The sequence below is a fragment of the Micromesistius poutassou genome (assembly GCF_964030765.1).
Source record: "Micromesistius poutassou genome assembly, chromosome: 2".
Classification (NCBI taxonomy): Eukaryota; Metazoa; Chordata; class Actinopteri; order Gadiformes; family Gadidae; genus Micromesistius; species Micromesistius poutassou.
Window position 1 is genome coordinate 21,353,020 of NC_140272.1, and position 12,267 is coordinate 21,365,286.

A 12,267-nucleotide genomic window follows, 5' to 3' on the forward strand; every position below is an offset into this window, starting at 1 on the left:
GTTTCATGTCTATGTGCAAGTTCCCGCTGAAAAAAATGATTCTACCTCCAGTTAGAGGATCTAAAGTTTAAGAGATAAAGAAACTGAAGGACATCTCATCCCCCATGGAGCTATGGATTGGAACGTCCCTGGAGGTGGTGTGAAATATGAAACGCTGTTCTCCCTGCCTCCCTTCAACCTACCCTGACACCCTGGTTCAGATTGGATCACTGCAGCGCATGAATTAGATTTCACGTTCAAATCTCATCAAATCAATCTAGCCTAATCAAATCAATACGTTGTGTCAGCATTTCGTGGGCTTACAGCCAGCACATCATACACACCACTGTCTTCTGCTCCACTACCTCTGCTGCCTGCCTCCAGGGCTGTTGTAACCCTCCCCCCCCCCCCCCCCCCCGATCTGATCCTCCAGGCCCTGCATAAGCTGATGGAGACGGAGAAGGTGAAGGGCTTCTGTCTGGCCACCGTGTCCTCCAACCTGCGTGACGCCACCTCCCACCTGATCCAGTCCAGCGGCCTGGGGGGTCTGAAGCACAACGCCGTGCTGGTCAGCTGGCCCCGCAACTGGAAGCAGGCCGACGAGAGGCAGACCTGGAGGAACTTTGTCGGTGGGTGACCGCTGTGTCAGCATGCCCCCCCCTGCAGTACAAAGAGACAGAAAGGGAAGGCTCTGTCCCGTGTTCTGTAGTTCATAGTACATATGGGAGTAAGGCTCAGCTCTGGCGTTGGTTCTTAGTGCCGGCTTCAGGGAACACTTGATCCCCTGATCCGCTTGCGGAGGTGCTGACCTCCGGCTTGGGACAATGCACATGTCATTATAGAAAAGCAGATGGTGTATGGTAAAGAGCAGTTGATTGGAGGTTATGATTGGTGGTACTGGTATAGCCCCGGTGTCCCTCCACCAAAACGTTAGCTGAGACCTGCTCAAAGGTCAAAGGTCACCGGGGTTAATGGAGCTAGCCTTCCTGCCTCTTTGAACACAACAAGACATCCCTGCTGTTGTCCTAACTAGCCCACTGGTATTCAACTGCACCTGTTTTACATGTGTGGTTGCCCAGATGATGTTTAGTCTTAGGATGTATTTTTGTGAAGTGTATTTGCAGCAATAATTAACAGATACGAATGATAAACCATCTGTAAAGACAATTTTTTTTGTTGTCAATTTTTTTTTTCTCTTTGGCCATGTCCCAAATACCATTCCCTAATCCCTACTATATAGTACATTATACATTATATTATATTATATTATATTATACAGTACATTTTATGGGAATAAATTAGGCAGACGCTAATTATCATTAAGCTTACGCATGGTGGATGAACAGGTGATTGATGCATCATGGTGCATGGTGCGGAAATAGTGTATTTCCACAGGATGTACCGCGCGTTGGTCTCCTTTTCTTTCATGTCTTCCCCATAATGCCTTGCTCCCTGCTGCTTTCCCATAACGCCTTGCTCCCTGGTGCTCTCCCATAACGCCTTGCTCCCTGGTGCTTTACCATAACGCCTTGCTCCCTGGTGCTCTCCCATAACGCCTTGCTCCCTGGTGCTCTCCCATAACGCCTTGCTCCCTGGTGCTCTCCCATAACGCCTTGCTCCCTGCGGTGCAGAGCTGGTGCGGGAGACCACGGCGGCCAGCCTGGCCCTGCTGGTGCCTAAGAACATCGCTGCCTTCCCGTCCAACGGAGAGCGCTTCAGCGAGGGCCACATCGACGTGTGGTGGATCGTCCACGACGGCGGCATGCTGATGCTGCTCCCCTTCCTCCTCCGACAGCACAAGGTGATGAGACGCTCATAGACACACACATGAAGACGCAAAGGCATAGACACACACACACACACACACACACACACATAGACACACACATAGTCACACATACACAAAGACACACATACACATAGATACACAGACACACATACATAGACACACATAGACACACACATGAAGACGCAAAGGCATAGACACACACACACACACACACACACACACACACATAGACACACACATAGTCACACATACACAAAGACACACATACACATAGATACACAGACACACATACATAGACACACATAGACACACATAGACACACATAGGCATAGACACACACACACACACACACACACACACACACACACACATAGACACACACACACACACACACACACACACACACACACAAAGACATACACAAATTTGGACACACACACACACACACACACACACACACACACACACACACACACACACATTAAGACACACATACAGTCTACTGTGTATATCTGTATACATATAAGGCCTACTCTCTACTAGACACCCATACACCAACCTACACTTCACTACACTACACAAGAGCTGCTAGTCTGTGCACTGCATGTTTTAATTATTACTCCTGGCCCTTATCTAACCCTGCCTGTCCACATGTCGGCCCACAGGTGTGGAGAAAATGCAAGATGCGCATCTTCACCGTGGCCCAGCTTGACGACAACAGCATCCAGATGAAGAAAGACCTGACCACCTTCCTGTACCACCTCCGTATCGACGCCATGGTTGAAGTGGTGGAGATGGTACGACCACTGCTTAAAGCTGTCCCATATGACAACATATATCGGGGGATGAGAGAACAATGTCTATCAATAGAGATCTCCCTGCTTTATGTCCACTACACTCGATGAAAACAAAAACAAACAGGGATCAGCCCGACACACAAGGTCCCAGCATCAGACCAAGAAAGAACCAGAGTCAACAGATCTATACTCAAGGAGGTGGAAATAAAATAGAATCTCAAAGGAGTTGCAAAGAGCTTTTTCTGGAAACCCCTGGAAACCCCTATTTTAATGATAGAGAGAGGCTTGGGCTTCTCAGTTACACGCTACGGTGTGTGTGGATGTGTGGAGCTCCGTCGAAGCAGTGTCTGAGTGAGGTTTAAGCTCAGTGTATCCCTACGGTGCCTGGCGCATTTCACACACAACATCGCCCACTATAACGCTCCTACACAACAACGGTAATAAAAAAGGACCAGAGTTGCCGTGGGTCGTAACACAAATCTATATATCTATAATAATATCTATAAGTAGTCATGCATGACACCAATGGTTATTTTGGGTAGACATTTCTTTCATCTCATTTACAGAAAACGTACTATATCATGATATATATCGCTATCGAGATACAAAATGACCCATATAGTAATAGAACGCCATATCGGGGCATAACCCCCACCAGCGCTTTCTTTCCTGACCTTAACTGGAGAATTCATTGGATTTTGTTTGTATTGCTGCTCTGACATACAGGCTGAGGAACCATATCATTTGTTTTTGCATTTTTTAACGAAGTCTACTGAATTTTGATTTTGATCTTGTCATACCTCTGGGAACATACCACCATATTCTATCTTACACCTTATGATTTTATCATGCAATCAAGGTAGTTCCATGAGGAAGAACATGATAAAGTGTGTGTGTTATTCACATGCATGATGAGTGAAAGTGCTAATAAAGTTTATTTTCTTTCCCCAAGCATGACAGCGATATCTCGGCCTACACCTACGAGAAGACCCTGGTCATGGAGCAGCGCTCCCAGATCCTCAAGCAGATCAACCTGTCCAAGAATGAGCGGGAGAGAGAGGTAGAACGGGTTTTGAGTGTTTTAATACTGAATCAAAAGGAAAGTGGATTTAGCTCCTTACAGATGTGACTGTGACAGATCTGTAAGACTATGACTATCCACCACACATCTCCCACTGAACAGCGGGTCCACCACACATCTCCCACTGAACAGCGGGTCCACCACACATCCACCACTGAACAGTGGGTCCACCACACATCCACCACTGAACAGTGGGTCCACCGTAAGAAACGTAACCTGGTCCGAGCGCCTGGTCCGCTGAGTCAATACATCACAACAACCATGATGTCATTATCTTCAGTTGTTTGCTTTTTGTTGTTTCTAATAACAAAAAAACTTGCAATTTCAATCCAGCCTAGATCCATTGATCCTTGAGTGGAGGCCAACTCAGTATTTGAGCCAATCAAATGCCTCCTTTCAGAACTCCCTCTCTGCGTTCTGTCCTCACCTCAGATCCAGAGCATCACCGACTCGTCCCGCGGCTCCATCCGCCGCAAGAACCCTGCTGCCGTGACAACCCAGCTCAGTGTGACCGAGGACCAACCAGGAGCCAGCAAGGAGGAGAAGCCCGAGGAGGAGGTCAGACAGACAGACAGACAGACAGACACACACACACCGGCAGAGTGGTCGAACTGCTCTCTGCTACATATACAACATGAGGTCTGAACCCACCTGACTATACAACATGAGGTCTGAACCCACCAGACTATACAACATGAGGTCTGAACCCACCTGACTATACAACATGAGGTCTAAACCCACCTGACTATACAACATGAGGTCTGAACCCACCAGACTATACAACATGAGGTCTGAACCCACCAGACTATACAACATGAGGTCTAAACCCACCAGACTATACAACATGAGGTCTAAACCCACCTGACTATACAACATGAGGTCTGAACCCACCTGACTATACAATATGAGGTCTAAACCCACCTGACTATACAATATGAGGTCTAAACCCACCTGACTAACAGCACCATGGTAACAGCAGCCCCCTCCTCCCCCTCCCTCTCCTCTCACATCGTGCTTCCTGTAACCTCTCCATATTTACCTGTAACTCCGGTCCTGTCTCCGAACTGTCATCGATTATGTCCCCACTTTACTTGTGTGTGTGTGTGTGTGTGTGTGTGTGAGCTTGTGTGTGTATGAGCAAACGTGATTGTGTGTGTGTTTGTGCATGTGTGCATTTGCATTTGTGTGTGTGTGTGTGTGTGTGTGTGTGTGCAACCTTACCTGGGTTTCTCGGGCTGCGTCCCACTCGCTCTCATCCCCCCCCCCCCCCCCCCCATCGTAGTCAACACCGGCCTCTCCTCCCGTCTCCTCTCCCACCCGCGCCCCCTCCGACCAGGTGCAGCTCATTCACGACACCACCACCCCGGCCAGCCCGGCCACACCCGCCACCCCGCTCACCCCCGAGGCCGTGCAGAGCCCCGGCACGCAGGTGCAGATGACCTGGAGCGAAAAGTGTGACGGGGAGCCTGCCAAGCCCCCGGGGGCCGCCACCCCCGAGGGAATCAAAGACATCTTTAACATGAAGCCGTGAGTGTCCCCCCCCCCTTCCCCCCTCCGTTGTGTCCGTCTGTCTGTCTTTTGACTGGTCGTGATACATCATCAATACAATGTTAAAACACACAAGGAAACGTGATAATCGTCAGTCTCAGAAATGCAGGCATGTCCAGCAAAAAGGACTAAGGTGTATTAGCACTCACCTCCCTGTCTCTCTGTCCTTGTCCACGCTGCAGGGAGTGGGAGAACCTGTAAGTATCAGTCTCTCTCCGGAGTTCACCCCCATCCCGCCTCCATCCACATCCCACACAGCCACAGCAGACCAGTCATGACGCATGCTAGTGGGAGTCATTCACACACTATACATTACAACACTTGCATGTTTGCTGCTAGCAAATACAAAATTCGACCTTGAAAGCAATATGCGATATGAAATGTTCCATAATGATATTATTTGTATGTATGGGTATTATGTAAGGGATAATGTATAGAATGCCACTCATTATCGGGAAATAAGCCCAGACAGGGCGAACTGGACACCGACACGAAGCGGACGTCTTGCCACGCCCTGAAGGGGCTTATTTTCGAACGGCGACATTCTATACATTATCGCGCTTATTACACATCTACTTGCCAAAATGAAAAAATAACTATCAACACACACGGTGTGTTTTTTTACAATTTTTTGTTACCAGCATTCGTAGTGTTGATCAGCAGAGAAATAGTCTGCCTTTGACCGAATACGCTGGGGTTGATAAGTTGCCGGACTACTTGCGGATTGATACGAAAGACGTGAATCAGAGGCAAAAAAATCCACTTTCCTTGACAGTGGCCATTATATGCTTAGCAACGGTCATTATCGAAAAATAATTCACCGCCGGAAGTCGGGAAGGCCCATGCAACGGCCCATGCCCAACGGAGTGTTCCACAGCATTGAGAAGAGCCGTGTAATAAATAAATATAATACACAAAGAAACATAAGTGCACTGAGGCGATTATTTGAGACCCCCTATTTAAGACCTACAGTGAACCCATCCTTAATGAGGTCTACGTAGAACTCTATGTAGAGAGAGTGAGCTGGACTGCCACCGCACCCCCCAGTGTTCCAGACCACAGCACAGTAACGTCAAGAGTCCATCCCGGGAAAGCTTCTTGTTCTGATCAGCCATCAACACTCCGCATCAGGATTTATGGTCTTCCGATCACTCTCGACCGCTATGGTTCTTTTGTTCCTCAGGAACCAGTCCAACGTGCGCCGCATGCACACCGCGCTCCGGCTGAACGAGGTAATACTGAAGAAGTCATCCGAGGCCAAGCTGGTGCTGCTCAACATGCCCGGACCCCCTAAGAACCGCAGTGGGGATGAGAACTGTATCCTTGGTCCAAGCACCGCACAACGCGGCATGGCTCAATAATGTTCACTACTGTTCACTGTTGGTCAGCAGGAGGTTGTCCTGGCTTGACATGTCGTCCCGTCAATCTAATAACATGATCATAGGAGAATGGTTGTGGAGTCATTTGATTGTTATCCCTGGAGGTGCTGAGCACAGTCTCCACAATCATGCTGATTGGAAGTAAATGATAACATTTGTTAAATTTAATGGAATTGAATTAAAATGTTACCACACAGCATAAGACAGCACATAACTCAATACAGTACGCACACTATGACAGTACACTATGACAGAACACTATGACAGTACACTATGACACTATGACAGTACACTATGACAGAACACTATGACACTATGACAGTACACTATGACGGAACACTATGACACTATGACAGTACACTATGACACTATGGCAGAACACTATGACAGTACACTATGACACTATGACAGAACACTATGACAGTACACTATGACACTATGACAGTACACTATGACAGTACACTATGACAGAACACTATGACACTATGACAGTACACTATGACACTATGACACTATGACAGAACACTATGACAGTACACTATGACACTATGACAGTAGACTATGACAGAACACTATGACAGTACACTATGACACTATGACAGTACACTATGACAGAACACTATGACACTACACTATGACAGTTGTGTGTCAGTAGTACTGAGTAATAGTGTAGTAATGACACACCTAATTAAATGGCAAACAAAAGTCAGTAACTCCAGTACAGAAATTATATTTTTTTTGTGGATTGTTAATGTGTTGTACAGGTACTGGTTGTGTAGATGTAAAGAAGCCATTTAACAGGATTGAGATTAAAACAGAGTCCCATGGCTGCTGAACTAAATCTCCTGAGGTATATAACCTCTGGTTTGATCTTTGACCCTTTCCCTCCCAGACATGGAATTCCTGGAGGTCCTCACAGAGGGCCTCAACCGGGTCCTCCTAGTCCGCGGCGGCGGGCGCGAGGTCATCACCATCTACTCTTGAGAGGGTGGTCCCTCCATCCTCCCTCCTCTCCCCCTATCTCCCTCCCCATCTACCATGCCTTCCCAACTTCACACATTTTATTTCAGAGTCATTCATGGTCACACGGACTCCTTGTTTTTCTGTTTGTTTGCCCCTCCCTCATGATGATTGACCTGATTGCCAGCGCAGCTTCAGCACCGCCTCCCCCCCCTTGATTCCCCGTTGTAGACCCATTGTTCCCCATCCCCTTTAGAATCATCTAGACTCCATCTAGAGCACACTCCTGAAGCGAACATGTTTTTGATCTTGAAGCTTGTTTCTTTAGCCGTTTGCATCTTTTCATCTATTGATGTGTTTATTTATTCAATGATCCGGAGGCAGTGGAGCCCACCTGTCTGTGGAGCAGCTCACCTGTCTGTGTGGAGCTCACCTGTCTGTGTGGAGCTCACCTGTCTGTGGTGGAGCTTACCTGTCTGGGGAGCAGCTCACCTGTCTGTATGGAGCTCACCTGTCTGTGGAGCAACCCACCTGTCTGTGGAGCTGCTCACCTGTCTGTGTGGAGCTCACCTGTCTGTGGAGCTGCTCACCTGTCTGCGGTGCAGCTCACCTGTCTGTGTGGAGCTCACCTGTCTGTGGAGCAGCTCACCTGTCTGTGTGGAGCTCACCTGTCTGTGGAGCAGCTCACCTGTCTGGTGGTCTGTGGTCGCGTGTCCCTCCATCTCACGGTTAGCTCTTCTGTTGTGGTTTTGATTCTTTGCTGGCATGCTTGCTAGCATCCTGAGCGCGGAGTGGGGTCCATCCGGCTGCCATGATGATGATGATTTCAGCGCATGGAGATTGTGGGATTAAACGCTCTGACTCTAGCATGGGGCTGTACTTCCCACAATATTCCAATCTTTTGTTGTTGTTGATTTTTATTATATATATAAAAATATGTAAAATATATATATGTATATATTTTACACACTTTTTGACATTATCATCAGCACGGTTTCACCCCCCCTGTCCTCTTCCCCCCCTCTCCATTGTCTCCTTCCTCATATCCGTAGTGGCTATTCACTCCCATGGCCACTGATAGTGCCAAAAAAAAACAATGACAACCACCAACAACAAGGCTAGCTTGGTCTTTATAGAGATTGACGTGACTAAACTGTGAATTACTGGGGTCTATGGAGGAGAAGTGGTGGTCTGACAGCAGTGGGTGGGGGGGGGTACATCTATACATACGGGGGCAGAGATCGTCATATAGTCAGATGCCAGCAGGCCCTGTCAGGCCCCCCTCTCTGATCCGCCCCTGGGCCGCAGTGTGGATCACTGTAAATAACGCTCTGACAAGTCGAGTGTCGTATCCTATGTGACAAAAAAAAGTTGAAGTACTTAAGGAAGCTTCAAGCTTTGAAACCGTTCGGCCACACTCTCTCTGAGGGTCGGCCCGACCATCGCTTTGATTTGGGACTGGCTTTGGGTGTGTATCACCATGGTAACTGTCACTGTCACCCTTTGACGAGAGCTACACTGCACTCACTGTCTGCCACTGTGCAAAAAGTGACATTTTTAACGGTCCCATCGAGTTCATCGAGTGAACTTTAAATGTGTTATTTTTTCATCTAGAGAAAGAATATATGTATTTGTTATGTTTATAGACAGAGGTTAAACATATTTATGAAATAGTTCTATATCATTTAGATTATCACTTAAATATTAACTTAGTTACTTTTGCCAAATTTAGATGTTATATGTGCCATATCAAAGTATTTTTCAAAGATAACTACTATACAAATTATATTGATAGAATTGAGGAGAGGGAAGTGAGCTTGATGCCAATATGTCTACATTGAATCGAAAGAAAAGGATAACACTAAAGTGAGTAAGTCACCCATTAGAACATCAATATTTATTGGTCAATTTTGTATAGGGTGCAACTTGTAGTATACTTGCATAGTAGTATACGTATACCTTTTGAAGGCAAAGAGACCTGTGGCGCTAGGAATCACTTTCTTAATAAGGTTGAACTCTATGCAGTAGTCTCTGGAGATTTTATATCCTCTAGACTGATGACAATTTGAGCCAAACATATCCCTGACCATTGGAATGAATCATTAGCACAGCATACTTATGTTTAAAAGTGCTTGAAAGGAAGAATGTGCAAAAGCTGAAAATCTGGACGCATGATAGCATTCATTTCTATATTTTTTAAACACACACACCTATATTTTGTTAAAGTAGATTTCATGTCTTATGCATTAAGGATCATATCACTGACCATTGACCGATGTCCCTATGTATTCATTTGTTTTGATCCAAGAAAAAAACAGTTTAAGGTCATTTGCACTTGTAGTAGATCTATAAATATAAATAAATACATATTTATTACATTTATATATGTTTATATTTATTTATATACATATATGTTTATATTTATTTATATACATATATGTATATTTATTTATAAATAAATAAATAAATATATATATATATATATATATATATATATATATAGCAAAGCAAAACACATGAAATTCGTTTCTAGAACTATTTAAAACCAGTATTTAATGTTTTTAGTGTTGTTTGAATGTCAGATCATGTGTTGTGAATGCTGCTAGTATCGATACATCATTTATTTGTACTGTACATAGAGACAAGTGACGGGAGATTACCACGCGCAGAGAGACCAATACGGGCTTTCGCTTGACATACATATCAGGGCTGGTAGATTTATTGGTGTGTGATCTATGGACAGGGTTTACATAGTTTTTTTGGAGATTTACAGTTAATTGAGTAAAGTAAGCCTAATGCAATATTAAACGATTCTGATGATTTTTTGGTGGGCTGGGGGGAGGAGGGGGGGGGGGTCACAATTTCTAAATGTAAATCTTTCCCCTGTCATTTTCAAAAGATGCTCTCTCGAATAATCCCGTCATTAGAGGGCAACAAAACGCTAAACTCAATCCCTGTTGATGGCGTCACCTCTTGGACCACCTGCTGGAGCATTGGTCATCACAATCACCTAATTTGAACCAATCAGAGCAGTGGTACCGCCCCTGGGTGCGCCTGTCCCCTGGGGGGTGTTTCTAGCGTTCAGTTGCTTTCTAGGTTGAGGATCCTGTGAGAGCAAAATGGATCATCAATTTGAACAGTAAAAGTACAACCAACTTGATCCAGAAATAGATTTTGTTACATGTATTCAAACAGATATATAGAAAATGTAGCCCCACCACATGTTCAAAAGATTACATTCATCACCAAACGTTCCCCCTCCCACTCAATAGATGTTCCTGTCACATTTAAACGCGATGATAGCACTTGTATTAGGTCAGCGCTCGGGTCCTCGTTTCAAATAACATGGCTATTATATATTCAACCAGAACATTGCCTGCATCAACTGAGCCTTTTTAAACCTCTCCACGCTTAAGATCGGGGGGCAAGAAAAGTATGTTAATTGAAGAAGAATAACTTATTTATTGAGTTAACAATGTGTTTTATAATTACTGTTTGCATGGTCTTATGTGGCAATATTTGTTTTAGTGGTTTCTACAGAGTTATGATGTGATTAAGGCAGGAGACTAGGAGGTCGGAGGCACATGAAATGTTACCTCAGTGGAGTTTCCCCCAGTGGGAAAATGGCTAGACCGAGTCTTTTGCTAAAAAAAATATATTTCAGAAAAATGAATGAGTTCACTTTATTGTCCTATTTCGATCTTGCTCAAGTAGTGTTATGTAATATCAAAGCAGACTTTGAGTTGAGTATATGAATGGGCTGAGAGATAACATTTCACATTTCATTTAAACTTTTGTAAATATAGCCTATATATCACTGCAGTCAAAGACACTTTAACCTACTATGGTGTTGTCTTTTGTTGTGCACTGTTCTATCACTGTGGAAAAAGTCTTGAGAGTTTTGTATTATGTGCAATTTCGTTCTCGTATGTTTGTTTTGTATTTTCTTTAGCAACTCAGTCAGCAGTGAGTTCTTACATCAGAATGATTGTCATCATCTGTTACACACCATTAAGTATAAAGTGTTTACCCAAATTTTGGCAGACAACAAAGCACTTTAAACTACTAAATCAGATGAATAGGGAACCGTCTCTCCAAACTGCCACACGGGGACATCTGGTGGCAGAGAGATGTGTTGCAGCCTGCCATCAAGGCAAATGTACCTGAAATATAAACTTAATTAGTTATTTTGCTGCAGTTATAAACTGCAATAAAACTACCTACCTGTTGCTTTTTTTGTTTCCATTTTTTTTTATTTAGTTTTAGTTGAGGACACCTTGGAATGCATCATATTTGATTATTTTTCTTGACAAATCAAAAATATATATATATCATGGTAGTTAATTGTTCATTTCTCAGTGCTTGTTACTCAATATGTTTGGTGAGGCTCAAAAACCCACACACAGCCCCAACCATCGCCCCACACCCATAGCCTCCTCCCATTCCACTCATAACCCCTCCCAGATCTGTACTTATATGTGATTGCAGTATAATTCAGAAAAAATTATCAAAGAATATAAAACAAGCGCTTCCAATTCTGGTACTGGCTCTGCTTGGACCACAAGCAGATTAAAACAACACAGAAACAGTCAGCTTCTAGTCCCCATTTGATCCATGAACACAGATCTTCACCTGCACTACTGTAGCATGAGACTTACCTGCCGGTGATCTGACCAAGACTCCATCCTCCAATGGATATAAAGGGCTCTGCAACACATCTGTTACCGGTGAAAG

At 44.8% G+C, this 12,267-nt stretch overlaps 1 protein-coding gene across 2 annotated transcripts in view; it reads left to right on the top strand.

Annotated features, from left to right (window-relative positions):
* The window catches only part of slc12a5a (solute carrier family 12 member 5a), a gene marked incomplete at both ends in the record, with an annotated part of 127,002 nt that extends 119,445 nt beyond the window's left edge, over nt 1-7,557 (top strand). The window contains 9 exons of one of the 2 annotated variants that reach the window (XM_084463905.1): nt 413-608; nt 1,611-1,780; nt 2,434-2,565; nt 3,518-3,625; nt 4,079-4,204; nt 4,929-5,173; nt 5,377-5,391; nt 6,378-6,511; nt 7,466-7,557. In XM_084463905.1, coding sequence (XP_084320031.1) covers nt 413-608; nt 1,611-1,780; nt 2,434-2,565; nt 3,518-3,625; nt 4,079-4,204; nt 4,929-5,173; nt 5,377-5,391; nt 6,378-6,511; nt 7,466-7,557 — 1,218 coding nt within the window. The remainder of the gene's footprint in view (nt 1-412; nt 609-1,610; nt 1,781-2,433; nt 2,566-3,517; nt 3,626-4,078; nt 4,205-4,928; nt 5,174-5,376; nt 5,392-6,377; nt 6,512-7,465) is intronic. The other variant, XM_084463906.1, reaches the window with a different exon arrangement.
* Nucleotides 7,558-12,267: the final 4,710 nt, after the last annotated feature.